The 18,165-nt window shown below is 41.7% G+C and overlaps 1 protein-coding gene across 3 annotated transcripts in view; it reads right to left on the minus strand.

Annotated features, from left to right (window-relative positions):
- LOC114568962 (myosin-10) overlaps nt 1–18,165 on the minus strand; it is an 82,624-nt gene that overhangs the window by 59,008 nt on the left and 5,451 nt on the right. For all 3 annotated transcript variants that reach the window (XM_028598660.1, XM_028598658.1, XM_028598659.1), the window contains exon 3: nt 10,388–10,544. In XM_028598660.1, the coding sequence (XP_028454461.1) occupies nt 10,388–10,544 (157 nt within the window). The remainder of the gene's footprint in view (nt 1–10,387; nt 10,545–18,165) is intronic.

Consider the following 18,165-nt stretch of genomic DNA (forward strand, 5'->3'; position numbering starts at 1 on the left):
GGTAACCCTATCTGTCATGCTGAGGCTTCTGGCATCGATGCTATGTGTCTCTCATGACAACACTATCCAAGAACGAGGCTAGTACATGGCAGAGGCTCTCTACCTTAAATCATCTCACCACAACCTCTCTCGGTCACTGACACTCACACAGACGCACACCTCCGGCTACTGCAGCTAAGAGTGTTGACTATTGAATGAACACACACATACAGCTGCAAAGACGAATCGATTAGTTGTCAACTATTAAATGAATGAATCGGCAACAGTTTTGATAATTGATTAATCGGTTTGAAATTCTGTGATTCCCAGCTTGTTAAATGTGAATATCTTCTAGTTTCTTCACTCCTCTGTGACAGTAAACTGAATATCTTTGAGGTTGTGGACAAAACAAGACATCTTGGGCTTTGGGAAACACTTCATCGAGAAAATGATCTACAGATTAATCAACAATAAAAATAATCATTAGTTTCAGCCCTAAACACACTCAAAGTAAAATGGATTAGCTTATATACAGGCGGACTGTGGCTAACCTGTGGGCCTGGCTAACCTGGATACTCAGACGTTTCACCTTTAGGTCTTGAAATAAATACAATACTCAGATGTAAAAGTTGTAGATGATTTAGTCTTCTAAACATTCATACTCATTCAGCAATTTCAGCCAAGCCTCTGAAATCCATCAACCTGTAATATCTAAGAAATGTGTCAACTGAGGATAAAAGAGCATTTCAAAATGCCAAGATTCCAGGTTCTTTCCATAAAATAGTCACATACATATGCAAGAATACTGACACACGACATCTTTCCCAACTGTGGGCCTGTACAGGTTAGGTAGGAAAAGTGTCTGCATGAACATGTGGGGAGGAACGAAAGCATAAATCAGACCTGATGTATGACCCCCCTAACAGAAATATGAATTTATTGTGCTTGAACTCCACAGCTGTCTGCCATTAAAGACACATCTGCCCGTGTGTGTAAGACAAGAGTGTGTTTGCAGTACACTCATGCAAGCATGTTTTAACAGGCTTCCCCCATTTGTCTGAAAGTCATCTCTTGAACATCGAGCCAGTACACCGTGCGCGCGCACACACACACACACACACACACACACCTGTCTTGTCACTCAGGCCCTGGGTGTGCCCTTCACCAGCCTTTACTGTCCCAACAAGAGGCCTCATTTCCCAGGGAAGAGCTCTGTAGTTTCAGGCCTCCCCATCTGCACACACACACACACACACACACACACACACACACAAAAAACACACACACACACACACACACACAGCACCCTGGTCCCAGCCCCCTTCAGTCTGCACAAAGCCCCCATTGTGAGGCACAATGCTGGCCGCCCCCTCTGCCTTTCCCCTGTACCCTCTGCTCCGCTCCCCCCATAACTCTGTCCCTTCTGCCCCATCTTGCTTTTGCCTGACTCCCTTGTTGCTCCCTACTCTCTCTTCTTTATTCAAATCTCTACTACCAATCCTGTTGATTGTGTCTGTATGGGTCTGCCCTCTTTTATCATAGCTTAGCCCTTTCCCCCCACTATCCCCTTCAATATTAAGGCCTTCAACATTCCCTCCTCTATCTCTCTCCTCCTCTCGTCTCTCCCAGCTTGGCCCTCCCTCTCGTTTCTGTATTCCAAGACATTTTCCACTTCTCTGACTGTTGTGTTACCTCATATATCCTCTTCTTGCTCTGCTGGATAAGATACATTTCATATCCAGGAGTATCTTTAGTTCATATAAGGCAGGATTCATGATGGTTACTGGACACAAATGCAGAATGTGTCTCTTTCTGCAGGTGTGTTTATGTTATTTGAGCTGTCTTTATGAAAATTCTAGTCATTTACAACCATTAAACTTTTGCTGTGGGTTTTACTGCTCTGACAGTGCGTGTCTCTGAAAAAGATATTCTTAGTGAAATAGCTCCTAACACTGCAGCAGTGCCTATGTCTCTCCCTTATTTTTAGTCTAAGGTCTCTTCATAGATAAAGAGTATTATTTCCGAAAAAGGTTAAATGAATGCTATAAAAAACGCTGTGTATTTACACCTACAGGTCTTGTTTGATGATATCCACACCAGACGAAGGACCTTGCAAGTTGCTGTGGAGCAAATGCAATTTGCACCCCATAAGTATATCAACACAAAATGTTTACATTTAACTATATAACTCACATGCTCACATTGATTTTACATTCATTCGGCTTAGATGGTGCCCAAAACGGTGGGGTAATGTTAGGGAAAACCGTGCGACAGCGTTGACCAGTTAAAGGTGCCAGTGTATTGAGGGGAGGCCAGCCTGCACACACTGCAGCAATTAAATCCAAATGTGGCTCCTCTTCCTGTTCATAACCCACTATTTAGCCCATTTTCAAGCATGTGGTCAAACAGTACAGATTGCATTTATGCCTGGCTGAGATCCGATCACAGCGCACGCAAGACCACCTCCAGATGTGGTCTGGCCGATCCAATCACATTCCAATCAAAATGTGTTCTGTGTGCGTTTACATTTTGCATTTAAATGCATTTCTCTTTATCCAGATACAGATCACACGTTGATGCCAAGTGTAAATTAGGTATGAAGCACAAGTAAGCAATGCTGCAAAATGAGCATATTGGTGAGAGCTCAGTTTAACGCTCTACACCAGAAACACACATTGGTTCATGTTTTCTGTGTGAAAGATGTGCATGAATGTGGACTTACATTCATCCTTCTCACACTTCTAACAACCACAGACCTGAAATGAACAGCGCTTAAGCAGCAATGTCAGAAAATGATGCTATCCACATGTCACACCTCACCCTTCTGTGAGAAATAAGTGGCTTTGCTTTGTCTTTATTTAGACATTTTTTCAACATGTTGTGCCTACAATGCCATCTGTGTTGCTCCATAACCTAGACCATACGGTGGAGTTGGAAGACTGAGCACAAATCATCTTTTCCACCTTTAATGGACAGGACAGGTGAGAAAGGGGAGAGATTGTGTGTGATTTTATTATACTACCTGCTGCATAACAAATTGCCCCACTGGGGGACAAATAAAGTAACTTGACTTGACTTGAGAAAGGGGAAGACATGCAGGAAATCGTCACAGGTCGGAGTCAAACCCTGGACCTCTGCCGTCGAGGCATAAACCTCTAAATATATGTGCGCCTGCTCTACTCAGTGAGCCAACCCGGCCACAGACTGGGCACTAATCTAAAGAAATCCCACTGTAGTATGTGCTTTTCCAATCTATCTTTGCCAAGCTGCAGACCAAATTCTGTCAATTAAATGTTGCCTGTTGGAAAAGTGTACACACATACGCATAATGTTTGTCGTGGTTGAAGCTTTTGAAGATAGCTCTGCTGCTATATAGTATATGTGGTATGTGTGAAGCTATCTGTGGCATTAATCTCTGAATATAATGACAAGCCCTGATGAGGCCCTGTGGTTTCTTGAGTAAGCTCAGATACAGTAAAACAACTGTGCCACCTGAGCGTAAATCTGCCTAATCTGTTTTCCTGAGAAACAACAGCATGAGCCAGAAACAAACAACTAACTAATGAAATGAGAGGGTGGGGGGGGAATGAATGAAAACTGGTAAAAACACAAAAGCGTACACACGGACGCAGGGAATCTGGAAATCTGCCAGGAACTAAAGCCTTGTGGTCTAGCTGGTTGAGGGGTGAAATAAGAGAAAATGAGGAAACACTGTTGTCAGTTAAACAGAAGCTTAACCATGGCAACCCTGGCTGTATCCTGACGTGGAGGAGTGATGAGAAGGTGGACATTCCACACACTTGTCCTCCTGTGTTTCCCGATCAAAGGAGGAGAAGGAAAGAACAAAGCAAACTGAGCCAGCACGAAGCTTCCAGCAGGGCTGTGGTTTGTATTTTTCATGTCAAGTGAAAGGCGACCAAAATGCCGTCAATGATGTGGGGGGAATTTTCCTCTTCAGTGTCTTCCAAGCCAGAACATTCGGGTTGAAAAGAAAGAAAAAGAGAGACCGAGGAGACTGAACAAACAAGTAAGTAAAGCAAAGAAAAGGGTGGAAATGAGAGAGGCCAGCTGCTCTACTCTCTGAGAAAAGAAAGAAAGCAACAAAAAAACGGTAGGAGATCCTAAATAGTTAGCAATAGCTTTGGAGAGTTAAAAGACAGCCTGAACAGGATTCTCATGATAAACTTGTGGCAGTAAAAGAGGCGAATGAAGAAGAATCTTAACTTTTTTTCTGTGGATGTTTTTTTACGGGATGGTCACGAGGTGGATCTTTCAGATCAATTTGAGGAGTGCCTTTGGTTGGCCTTTTCCATTTTTTTATCGTGGCATGAAGTGTGGAACTCGCACTGGTCTAGTCTTGGGCTAGACTCGGTCTCAACCCCTCAAAGTCTTGGTCTTGTCTCGGTCCCGATACACAATCTGGTCTTGGTGATGATTTTACGTCTAGGTTAAGGTGGTCTTGACTGCAACAGTGCTAAACAACCTGAAGGAGATTCAGTGAATAACACACACAAAAGTCCCTCATTGCTTCCGCCTAAAACACTGTCACTCACCAAGTGACACCTCTATTTGAGATCCCAGGGGAGGGTTATTTTGGTCGCACACACACAGACACACACACAGGTACCCATGGTGACGCTCGGACGACTGTGACAACTTGACGGTGACTCAGCTTGCGGAATTTAGCACAGCATGGTATGGAAAGCTGGGACAGTGGTGACCTCATTCCACTGGCTGCTCTGCCCCCCCCGGCCCCTTGTGAGGGACAGCAGTCCGAAAGAATGAACACCGCCGACAGGGAAAAGGGGGTCAGGGAAAAGAATGGTGGCACAAGAGAGGTGTCCTATATCCAGACAAGCATCTTGAATGGTGATAATAGGATGGGAGGAGTGTGTGTGTAAGATTCTTTGTATGTTTGTGCCTCTGAGTAAAGCCAGATTTGGCGACGATTCGAGAAGAGTCTGTCTGCAGACTGTAAGTAAGGAGGCATAACTTGAAGTTGTCCAAACCACACGAGATGTCAAAACGATATTGTTGGGCAAAATAATTTCCCCCTGGGATTATTAAAGTATTTCTGATTCTGAAGACCGGTATGAGTCTGTGTGCAGACCGCTGAACAGAAACATCTCCACGTTACTGTGGATTCGAGCTTAGATCGGGCCCAAAAAATCAAGCCCGACAACTTTAAGACGTTTTGGGCAACATTAGCACCATATTAGGGCTGCTTGATTATGGAAAAAATCATAATCACGAATATTTTGGTCAATATTGAAATCACAAATATTTAACATGATTAATTGAATTAAACAAACAGTGAAAACACCTTGAACTATGAAATTTCCCTTTATACTTTTCCCATTTGAACTTTTTTTCCCATTAACCTTAACCCTAACCCCAACACAAGACAAAATAAGACTTTACTTGCAAAACATAATGTGCAAAATAATAGTTTTTCTTGATTTTTCAGTTTTTTTTGTGATCCCTAAGAGGCCAAATTAATAATTGAGATTCAATTTTTGATTAATTGCACTGCCCGACACCATATGATACTTAACAAATATAGTTTCCCAGACATTTCGGGCTCTTATCTTCACATGAGACACACTTTAAAGTCCTGAACCAAACTATGAAAATCTATGTACTATGTGACATGTGGTCCACGCTCTGGTCCTCCAGTCAAAGTCTCAGCTGTGTGGAGACCCAGCCAGCTGACATCAGAGCCCAGAACACAACCTGAGGGCATGTCATGGCAGGGAGCCTCCAGCACATCAGTCAGACACACAAACCCTGGAGCTTCACAGCTGCGGAGGCCTACCAGACATTCAGAGAAAATGTCACATCAAGACTGAAGGATGTCGGGACGAACAGAAACTTAAAGCCAAGGGGAACATTGGCAAACAAGCTATTTAAAGACTCAAATCATTTAGATGGGAAACAACATCCAGGAGAAACAAAAGGGAGAAACTAATGCTGTCGTTTCACCGTCTGACAGTGATGGCACACAGCAGAGAGGCTGAGGCTGTCTAAACACTGATAGACTGGGATAAAGGTTCTGCTTATCACAGCGGTTCTTCTTCAAAAACAACTAGTCACAGCCAAAGTGGCTCTCAGTCCTATTTCTTGTAGGTCTTTACTAGGGCTGCACGATATTAGGAAAATATCTAATTGCAATTATTTTGATTGATATTGCGATTGCGATATGATTCACGATATTGGTGGGAATGATCATTTTTGTATCATTATTCTCATTGAAAAATATATATTTTTTAAAATGATTGAAGTGTGATTTTTTTTTGCGAGGATCTGTACCAAACAAAGATTTTTCCTTTAATCTGTAGGATAGGATTCGTAGGCCGGGACGTCTCTGCAGCACCACAAAAATGTATTTTAGAATGATTTGACACATATTTTGCCTTTAACAAATATTGCGCCCCCCTGCGATTTGGATATTGCACTAATTCATATTCCGATTTCGATAAAATTGCAATTACTTGTGCAGCCCTAGTCTTTACTTGTAAACATGTTCAAATCTTGATATTGCGAGGGGCAGACTAGGGACTAGCAACTAACAATTATTTTTTTATTGTCGATTAATCTGATGAGTTTTTTATTTTATTTTATTTATTTTTTATTCCCATTAGTTGGTTGGTCTATAAGATGTCAGAAAATGGTGAAACATGTCGATCACGTCCTCAAACGTCTTGTTTTGTCCACAACTCAAATATATTCAGTTTACTGTCACAGAGGAGTACAGAAACTACAAATTATTCACATTTAACAAGCTGGAATCATTTTATTTTTTACTTCTTTTCATAAAAAATGACTCAAGCCGATTAATCAGGTGTTTTCAAAAAAATTTCGAATTGTTTGGCATCAGATCTTCTACAGATTTTAAACACATCTCTGCTCTCAGGTATCTTCCCACAGGCCCTGAAAACTGCAGTCATCAAGCCACTCCTAAAAAAGAACAATCTAGACACGACACTAATGAGTAACTATAGGCCAATATCAAACCTTCCATTTTTAAGTAAAATCATAGAAAAAGTGGTTTTTCAACAACTCAACCTTTTCTTATCGCTAAACAACAGTTTTGATGCCTTCCAGTCAGGTTTTCGACCACACCACAGCACTGAGACGGCTCTTGTTAAAGTCTTTAATGACATCCACTTAAACACAGATAGTGGCAAAATTTCAGTCTTAGTATTACTTGATCTCAGTGCTGCATTTGATACGGTAGACCATGACATATTGCTTGACCGATTGGAAAACTGGGTTGGTCTTTCTGGCTCAGTACTAAAGTGGTTTGAATCCTATTTAAAGAATAGGGACTACTTTCTGTCTATAGGTAATTATATCTGATTATTATTATTATCTGAGCATACAAATATGACGTGCGGAGTTCCCCAAGGCTCTGTGCTGGGGCCTCCTCTGTTCAACATCTACATGCTTCCACTGGCTCAGATTATGGAAAACTAAGTAAGATAAGAAAATATATATATAATAATATAAAAAATAAGTTACCATAGTTATGCAGATGACACACAAATTTACATAACCTTATCGCCAGGGAACTATAGCCCAATACAACAATTAAATATGTGCATTGAACAGATTAATGATTGGATGTGCCAGAACTTTCTTAAATTAAATGAAGAAAAAACTGAGGTGGTTGTTTTTGGAGCAAAAGAGGAACGATTGAAAGTCAGCGCTCAGCTTTAAACGACAATGTTAAAAACAACAGACAAAGCCAGAAATCTTGGTGTAGTCATGGACTCAGACCTAAATTTTAAAAGCCACATTAACATAATTAAAAAATCAGCTTATTATCACCTTAAACATATATCAAGGGTTAAAGGACTTACGTCTCAGCAGGATATGGAAAAAATTGTCCATGCTTTTATATTCAGTAGACTTGACTACTGTAAAGGGGTCTTTACAGGTCTCCCCAAAAAATCAATCAGACAGCTGCAGCTGATTCAAAACGCTGCTGCTCGAGTCCTCACTAAAACCAAGAAAGTGGATCACATCACTCCAGTACTGAAGTCTCTAGATCTTTTTCCCCACGTTTTTGAAACTATTTCCGACATTTTTGTCACTATTTTCAACATTCTTTTATAATAAAAAAAACTCCAAATGCTATAAAATTGAATAAAACACACAAATTCGATGAAAGTAGTGAGCTGATCTTTTATTTAACTTGTGAAGAGCAATGGTTGTATGGAACCATCCACCTTATGTTTTGACAATTTGGTTGAAAGAAACCCAAATTTCTGATATAGAAACATTTTGAATATGGGTCAAAGGAGGGATAAAAAAGTAATAGGCCTCCATAAAAATAAATACATTTTTAAATGTGACTGAAAGAGACAATTATATTGTTAATCGCAGTTATTTCTGAGACAACTAATTGTGCAGTAAAATTTGGAACTGTCACTGCTCTACATGAGCTTAAAATGTAAACGGCAAACAAGCTACATTCGAGTCTGCAACAGCTGCAGGACATGGACCAGCTCAGCAGTGTGTGTGCAGGATGAACTCTACATCCTCAGTGCAGCGGCTACAGTTAATGACAAACTGAAGACTGACAGTGGTTGACGCTGCCTTCTCTCTTTGCCTCCTCATCTCTTTCTGTTTGCTTCTCTCTCTCTCTTTCTCTATAAATCCCTTTGTCACAGGGCATCAGCTCTCACCACCCACACTATTAGGAGTTTATATAACACGTTACTCTTATCTGAAACACAGAGAGAGGCTGTTGTCCAGCTCTGCTGGCTGTATACGCCTGATATACTGCAGAAACCAAATATAGGCCACCACAATAAATTATAACAAATCCACAAGGAAAATATAGTACATAGTCTATGATTTTCAAACTAGCTTTTAAGAGTATCTCTCCGCATATAATGTTTTTTGTGAGCAAACACAAAACAAGGATGTAGGGCTGGACAAATGTATCCTTCTTAAATACTGACATTGCTATGAATTGAACTGGAATTTGTGCTTGGAAAAAAGTTACAATGGTTTAAAAGAAAAAAGCTTTGGAGAAATGACAGAAAGAAAAACATTAAAAAAAAATACTCACCAATAATATTGAAGACAAGCTGCGGATGAACAATGCAACTGAACACTTGAATCTCAAATCCTTTGTCCAGTGTGTACAGTGTTAATGAATGGTGTCATGCACCGGCCTCATGCAGTTACCAATTAACCAAATGACACAACCTGACAGATGGTTAGCCTTGTACTTGACCCCCTTCAATGACAGCAGACCTCTCAGACGGCTGTGGTTAGAAGGGATACAGCTACGGCGTTTAGCCGAGCTGAGAAAAAAGTGGCGACAAACGTTTAGGCACCGAGGAGCGAACACGTGTTTCCTGGGTGAAAGTATTAAAAGTATATTATTATATTAGATTAGATTTTGCATAATGTCCGGCCGGAGCTGTATGCCTTCTGGCCACAACGATACGCCCACAAACAGCGCTCAGCCTTTCTGCTGATTTGTCCTCTGAGACCCAGGAAGGATTTTAACTTAAGGCCACCATTGTAAAAGAGAGATTGTAAAACTCCTGCCAGGACACCTCCAACTGCAAACAAGGTTTGTAATAACTCTCTCTATTCAGAATTTTTGTTTGAAAAACTTCCCTTGAACCCTGAGAAAAGCGATTTTCAAATCCTGTGACGTCACCACAACGAAGGCGAGCTGGAACTCACGGGCTGGGCCAGCGGGACGAACACTACCGTGCATATTCAGTGGTCACATATGACGAAAGTAAACCCGGAAGCTTGGACACGTTTTGGCAGATGTGCCACAGAGCAACTCTCACAGGGATGCACGTGGCTCGGCCATTAACGTTTCGTCCAGGTCTTGTAATGCATCCATGGCATGGCCACAACCCTCTCAGGCATAATCAATGATGTCACATCCTCCCTGACCTTGTGACCTTTCACACACTTTCTTCACACACTAATCTCCTGGGCTATGCAGCCAAACCCCATGCTGCCAGCAAAGTGAGCTGCCACTGAGCAGGACACACAGCAATGACTTGATAATTCTACAAGTAGCATTGTGAAACTACGGAAGAGGATTAGGGCCACATGTAAAACAAATAAATAAAATACATTGAGTTCTGAGTTTAAAGTCTTAATGACTTTAATCTCAGAATTGACTTTAAAAAAAGTAAAAAAAAATTCAGAGATTTTAAAAAAGAAATTCTGAGATTATTGACTTTATTTATTAGGAAAAAAAAATGTTAGACTTTAAAAAAAAAGTCAGAATTCTGAGAAAAAAGTCAGGATTGTGACACTTGAGAATTTCATAAACCTGGCTACGAAGACCAATAATAATCGTGTGGAGCTTTATGAATCAAAAGATATAGATCAAAGTGCGTGTGAGGGAAAGCAACTGTCATACCTTGAAGCATGCAGCGGTATGCTGACTCAGAGATGGCGTAGATGTGTGGAGGCATCTCGTGCCTCTTCTTCCCTCTGTACATCTCAATGATGTTCTCTGAATAGATGGGCAGATTCTTGTAGGGGTTGATGACCACACAGAACAGGCCAGAGTACGTCTGTAATTAAACATACAAAACACAAGACAAGACAAACATGGGAAATCAATAAAAAGTACGAAACACAGAGAGACTGTAGCTTAACATCAGAATCCCTTTATATTCAAGAAATATAAAAAAAAACATCTGAAATATGCCTTTTTTTTTTCTAATCCTGCTTGAAAGAGGCAAAATACATTCTCTCTAGCCAGAATGTGAAGTGGCTATAAAGGAGCATGCATGTTTCTAGCTGTCTGATCATCAAGCCTGCATTCTATCAGTACAGCGAGACCTGTCATTAACTACTTTTTAGGAGCTTACATCATCATAGCAGGGCACGCAACACTGTGATAGATACAGAGCAGACTGATAGAGAGACAGACAGATCAAATGAAACGCTGAACAGACTCATGTCTCTTGTGCAGCAACAAATCCCCTGAGAGGCCTTGCAATAATATAATTATGATCAACTTTATTTCCATAGCACTCTTCTTATCATGGTCACAAAGTGCTTTTCAGAAAAAAAACAGCAGATAGAAAGCAAGAACAACATAATAAAAACAACAATGAAAGAAAACGCAAAAGAGGTATCATAAAACATAAAACACCCGAGAAATTGTTTTATTGGGCAAGGCTGGCTGGGGGATGACAAAACCCAACAACATATTAAATATTCATAAACACTTTCCTATAAATTAAAATTTAAAGAAGGGATTTAAAAGAGTTTTGATTTCAATAGGCAGAGAGTTCCACAGTTCAAATCAAACACTGCACTGCACAATGTGAACAATTAGTGTTTGAATATTATAAAGACTCATGTTGCAGCAAATAGCTTTCACTGCAAGCCTACTTTCTGACTTGTGGTGTTGCATTCGGCTGAGTAATTAGCCAGGAGATTTTCTCCCAAGAGTGTATATGTGTGTGTGTGTGTGTGTGTGTGTGTGTGTGTGTGTGTGTGTGTGTGTGTGTGGTATAAACACTACTTGGTTTTGCTGTGGGCTGAATCGACTAGGAGGCAGCCATGCAGCCAGGAATGAGTGAGAGGCCCTTGTGGGGCAATGTCTCTGTCTCATTCTGCAGATGCTATAGGGGCTTTACATTCCCCCTATAGACGGCACAGAGCTGCTTACCAGTAGTATGACTTTCATCGCTGGCATGTTAGGCTTATCCTAGGGGCCTACGCAAATGCCCATCCCTACTTACAACGGGTGCCACAATTCTCCAAGTCCATGATTCAATTTCACTTTCGATTTTAAAGGGGCGCTATGCAGTTTTGGCCATTTCTTCGCTGTTTTCTCGCAGGTTTCTGTATAGAGCTCCCCCTACAGCTTCAGAATAGATATTTGGCAGCTCCTATGTTTACTCGTGTCTGACTCCTCACTCGGTCAGCCTGCCGTTTCCTCTTTCTCCGTTCCTCCGACAACGCATTCCTAGCTTTCTGCTTCTTTTTAGCCGGCTCAGCCATGACGATAGTGTGAAAAACTCCATCGCTACCTTGTTAGCCGGTTCCTGAACAGGCTTATGTGTGCGGTGCCTTGAAGCAATTTGTTACATCGCGAGACCTGATATCACGCGATACTACCTGACGCTGAGGCCAGCGGCTCGCCGGCTGAAAGTTGCAAGGGTGGTTTTTCAGCTCACAGGCGCTAGGGGGAAGCGAGACAACCACCATTCAACTCAGAAAAAGTCATATAACCATTCCAATGACTCCGAAGCTGTTCAGTTAAGGTAAATTAAGCTAAAAAAAACTGCATAGTTCCCCTTTAAGGTCACGATTCGATTCAATTTTCCATTCCCATTTTAAAAATTTTCTTTTCAGCAGTGACGGCAATGCCACAATAAGAGCCACTAGATGGCAGAAGGGTACTTTTGAGTTTCTCAAAGTTAACGAAGTGCAATTGAAAGGCATTGAATTATTTTAACCAGGTGCACATGAACGCAACATTAAAGGTCCCATGGCATGAACATATCACTTTATGAGGTTTTTTAGCATTAATATGAGTTCCCCCAGCCTGCCTATGGTCCCCCAGTGGCTAGAAATGGTGATAGGTGTAAACCGAGCCCTGGGTATCCTGCTCTGCCTTTGAGAAAATGAAAGCTCAGATGGGCCGATCTGGAATCTTCTCCTTATGAGGTCATAAGGAGCAAGGTTACCTCCCTTTTTTCTGCTTTGCCCGCCCAGAGAATTTGGCCCGCCCATGAGAGAGAGAGAGAGAGAGACATCATGGCTTTCAAACGAGCAAAGTGGCAGTTGGTCAAGGCCACAGCCCCACCCTCCACCTTGCCCCCCCCAGTATTAGGGGACCACTAAGGTCTATATAAAGAGACTTCAGATACAGTATTAGGGGACCACTAAGGTCTATATAAAAGCATCCAAAGAGCACCATGTCATGGGACCTTTAACGTTAGCTGTCTCCATGAAGCTCCCAGCTTTGCTCCTATAACTCATGTTGCAGTTAGGAAACAAGAACGAACTAATAAATGATAACATAAGCATTTTGACTGGTGGATGTCAGTTTTATCCTTCCTTCCCAGCTGCAGCCTATCAATTTCACCCACTAACGTTACAGTCTCTCTACTGTAGCTCGGCGCCTGAAGATCTCACAATGTCTTATTTTGCTCACTCTCGCTAACTTTACTGTTCATCAGACATGATGCGACAAAAGCATTTTGTTTTCACATGCGGGTAGGCCAAGGCAAGAAGGGCGAGATTAGCTTAGAAAAATGAACAGATCCACGGGCCGATCCAGTTTTGTTTTTTGTTTTTTCCTCCGTTGCAGCACATCCTACGTCATTCGTCAGCAGCATGTGTGTCGCATGCTGGTAGAGTGGAGTTAAGCATCATGGAGCGAGCCAAAGAGTCGGCTGTGTGGAGATATTTCACTCTTGCCACACCAACTAGTTGGTCGGCTGTCCGCAAAGTAAATGTTTCGAGGGGTGGTGGTAATACTGCAAAGTACAATACTAACAATTTAATCAAGCACATTCAAAAAAAAAAATGTTGTAACTGTTTGATTACTATTGTACAGTACAGGCCAAAAGTTTGGACACACCTTTTCATTCCATGACTTTCCTTTTTATTTTCATGACTATTTACATTGTAGATTCTCACTGAAGGCATCAAAACTATGAATGAACACATATGGAATTATGTACTTAACAAAAAGGTGTGAAATAACTGAAAACATGTCTTATATTTTAGATTCTTCAAAGTAGCCACCCTTTGCTTTTTTTATTAATAAGGGAAATAATTCCACTAATGAACCCTGACAAAGCACACCTGTGAAGTGAAAACCATTTCAGGTGACTACCTCATGGAGCTCATTGAGAGAACACCAAGGGTTTGCAGAGTTATCAAAAAAGCAAAGGGTGGCTACTTTGAAGAATCTAAAATATAAGACATGTTTTCAGTTATTTCACACTTTTTTATTAAGTACATAATTCCATATGTGTTCATTCATAGTTTTGATGCCTTCAGTGAGAATCAACAATGTAAAAAGTCATGAAAATAAAGAAACACATTGAATGAGAAGGTGTGTCCAAACTTTTGGCCTGTACTGTATGTTTGACCAATACACTATACTGCTACATTTTATTTATTTAAATTTATTTCAAGAAGTTTGATTACATTCAATTTTCGATTTGAATGCACAATTGTTTTTTAAATAACAAATAAATAAGAATTTAGTACATTACATATATGTTATTTTGTCTTAGTTAGGAAAGTCTGGTGCCTTTAGTTTCTTCCACATGGTGGAAGGAAGGTATACAGTGTATTATTAATTCAACAACGGTATCAGATCGGTATTGGGTATCGAGAGATACACAAAGCCCAGGCATCGGGACTGAAATAGTCGGATCGGTGCATCCCTAATTCGAATAGTAATTTCAGCATTTGAATAGCATTGATTGTATTACTATTTGAATTATATTCAACTTCCGGAATTAATTCCAACAGCCCTAATTCAAAATGAATGAAAAGACGTTTTTGAAGTCTGATGACTGGCGCAGTGAGTGTGAACGCAGCCTTACTACCGCTGCCAATAAATGGCATCAAACCGTAATACAGTTCAGCCAATAACCAAATATGTAATATTTAGAAAAACTGTGTCCTAGACTGATTTTTTTCTATATCAAAGCATCAGACATCTGCTTCATAATTAAAACTACATCCAAAGGCGAGTGAGGGCACCGTGCCACGAGTGACTCAGCAGCCATAGGTTCACAAAGAGGCCCCAGAGAGCAGACGGCATACTGTAACCGTTACATAACAGCTCAGGTAGGAGACTCAGTCAGCACTGAGCAACTGATGCTCCGTAGCGCTGATACAGAAGAAAAGCAGAAAGGGGTAGAAAAGAGAAGGATGGGAAGGAGGCAGACTGAAATGAAGAGCGCAGCAATGATCCAGCTGACAGAGCTCCCTCAGGTCCAATCCAATTCAGAAGCAACTAACAGTGAATCGTGTTCTCAGCCTTTCTTTAAATTGCTCCCAACATGAGGGGAGGAGAGAGCTCAGACACAGAGAGAGAGAGAGAGAGAGAGAGAGAGAGAGAGAGAGAGAGAGAGAGAGAGAGAGAGAGAGAGAGAGAGAGAGAGAGGGCCTGCTGAAATTCTAACTCTCTACTCTCCTTTTCTTTTCAAGAATAATGAAAAATGTATATCCCCTTTATCTAGAAACTGGAGCTGCAGTAAATATGTGTTCTGTTGTCTTTGGTTCTGCTACATGCAGCAATGTGGCAGCTGGGAAAGGCTGCAAAAAACACCTGGACTGTCCCAGGCAGCTTAAGGGTTCAAGGGGGACATAGTAATTTGCTGCATCATGTCTCTATATGCATGATGATGATGCATAAACCTGCACAGAGCACTAAACAAGCAGTCACTAGAGAAGACTTAAAATGATGCATCGGTGTAAGGTCAGTTCATTTATTTTCATTGCTTGGGAACCATAATCTGATCTCTATGAATAACAACAGTGGATGAATGTGACTATGGTTTTTATGTAAGTTTAACTTAGTATAAGTAAGTATCTAAGTTAGATTTTATTAGTCGCCCAATCTCCGGGACCAATCGAGTAAAAATTAGGGCTGCATAATCAATCGCAATTTTATCGAATTCGCAATATAGACTACTGCAATATCCAAATCGCACGGGGGCCGCAATATTTGTTAAAGGCAAAATTACTGTCAAACCATTCTGAATGAAGTAATAGATACTTTCCTCACCAGGAAAAGAGGAGTACTTGTCGCATGCTTGTTGCAACGCTGCTTCCCCTCCAAGAATTATTGTGACAAATCTTGCACAATAAAGGATATTTAATACTACTGTTGCCAGCTAGCAGAGAGCATACGGCCAACTCAACACCGCCTGCCACACCGAAAGGAAAGAGGTGATATTTCCACTGTGAAATCAGATCCAGGGGAGGGGATGGCGTGGCCTAGTAACAGCTGAGCAACACATAGGCAACAGCAGACACAACAGCCGACCCCATCTGCCATCTCTGATCAGTCAGGCAGGGTGCCCACGTGGATAGGCCCCTTCTCCACTGCAGAGGGCACTCTGGGTGCAGAGGCAGCCTCAGTGCCATCGATCTGTGGGGAGGAGACCTTGACCATTCCCTTGACAGCACTTTGCTCTGGTGATTTCATTACAAACGTTTTCCAAATACCTCAGACTGGGCTTTTATATACACCGGGACACATGGTATTATATTATACACCGACAGCAGCGGGACACCTTCTGCTTTTCTCCAGCTTTAATAAGTTGGAAATTCTTGCTCACTGAATTTTTACAGCAGGGTGGGCCATTAAAACCAATACTGCAGTACATTTAAATGCAGTATGAATCAGTGGCATTCTATATTTCAATGCATACTCAGGAATACATGCATGTGTCTGTCAGAATCATGGTGAGAAGAAAAGCAAACAGAATGTCAAAGGTTACATCAGGGTCCTGCAGAAAGAGAGACCACATGTGGCTTTAATTCAAACATGTAAATCATCTCTCTCCACAGGGGTATCAGAATGAGCATGACTGTGCATTTGTGTTTTTTAATTTTTTTTTTTCTATGCTGCTTTACCTGTTGCCCTGAAGCAGATCCAGCATTAGAAAATACATCAGTTTTGAGTAGAAAATGGGACAAGTTTGCATATATCTAGCATTTGAAGCACAAACATATTCAAAATGGCACAAAAAAAGAGAAATACGATGAGGTCAAGATTAGAGCTGTAACGATTAGTTGACTAATCGATCAGCAGAAATGGCAGGAAATGCTGTTTTCAGCCTCTCAAATATGGAGATTTCCTGTTCTTTTCCGTTTTATATCATAATAAACTGAAAATATTTGGGCTTTGGACTGACAAAACAAGACATTTACGAAACTGGGATGGACATTTTTCATTACAATATTTTCTCACATTTGATAGACGTATCGATTAATCGAGGAAATATTGGGCAACCTATTTGATAGTGAAAATAATCGTTAGTTGCAGCCCTAATCAAGATGCAAGAAAGAAAGACAAAAAGTCCATGTCATTTTAGTCCAGGACCAGTGAGGCAGGGAAGAGGAGTGGAGCACAGAGGGAGTGTGGGAAAGGGGGTCGAGTTGGTGAAGACAGGACGGACACTGAGCAGCAGCAGAGCTGAAGTGGGCGGCAAGAGACAGACAGACGGACGGCCTTTTTGCCATGCAAGAATGCTGAGGCTTTCTGACAGCTGAGGCTTATCTATCGACACAAAGACCTGCTTGTAGCCCCGCTAGTGTGGCGTAGCCTTGTGTGTAGCACTGCGGTTAGCCTGTGATTCACCGCCGCACACAAGCTGCTACAATAAATGAGTTGGCTCAACAGGCCGAGTAACTTCACACAGATGGAGACATCACAATCACATGTTTTCCATCATTACTAAGGGCCTTAAATCAGATATAAGTCCGTAACAGTGTGCAAGGTTGGCATTGCAGGCTGGTGAAAGCACTTCCTAGCCTAGAAATCTAGACGCACCCTAGGGTCGTCTAGCAACTCTCCGTTGGCTTGCGAGCTGAAAAACCAAACTCTAGTCGGGCCAATCACATCGTGTATAGAGTCGATGGGCGGGCTTAACGTAATGACGGCAGAGTTGCGACGATTCCGCGTGAATTCCTTCCCTGCTACTTGAAAACAAAGAAGATGGCTGATGCTGCTGGGTCTGGTTAAGACCATAGCTTAAAGGTGCTCTACGTTGGGTGACGTCACTTCTTGTTGACTTTCGAAGTATTGTCAAGCAAAACGGAGGCTAGCTCGCCTCTCCCTCCTCCTCATCCCGTCCCCTCCCCCTCCCTTCCGCGCACTTACCCCCCACCCCAAATCCTTCTTGTCGGTTATTGGCTGGACCACTGTTTGTTATGTTTGGTGGTGCAGGTTGGCCAGTTTGTTTCTGTTGCCGTTTGTGGAGCCTGGGCTGTCTACAGAGACCACGTCTTTTTACAGTGTGTTCAGGGGACAGGCAGCTAGTGGATAGTGAGGAGATGTTTGCTCTATGTGACAAAAAATGTTGTAGCCTAAAAAATGTGTGTGTGTGTGTGTGTGTGTGTGTGTGTGTGTGTGTGTGTGTGTGTGTGTGTGTGTGTGTCAGGGGGTTTGATAGAATAGTTGGGTTGACTCATTTAGTT

This window comes from Perca flavescens, chromosome 15, assembly GCF_004354835.1.
Source record: "Perca flavescens isolate YP-PL-M2 chromosome 15, PFLA_1.0, whole genome shotgun sequence".
NCBI lineage: Eukaryota > Metazoa > Chordata > Actinopteri > Perciformes > Percidae > Perca > Perca flavescens.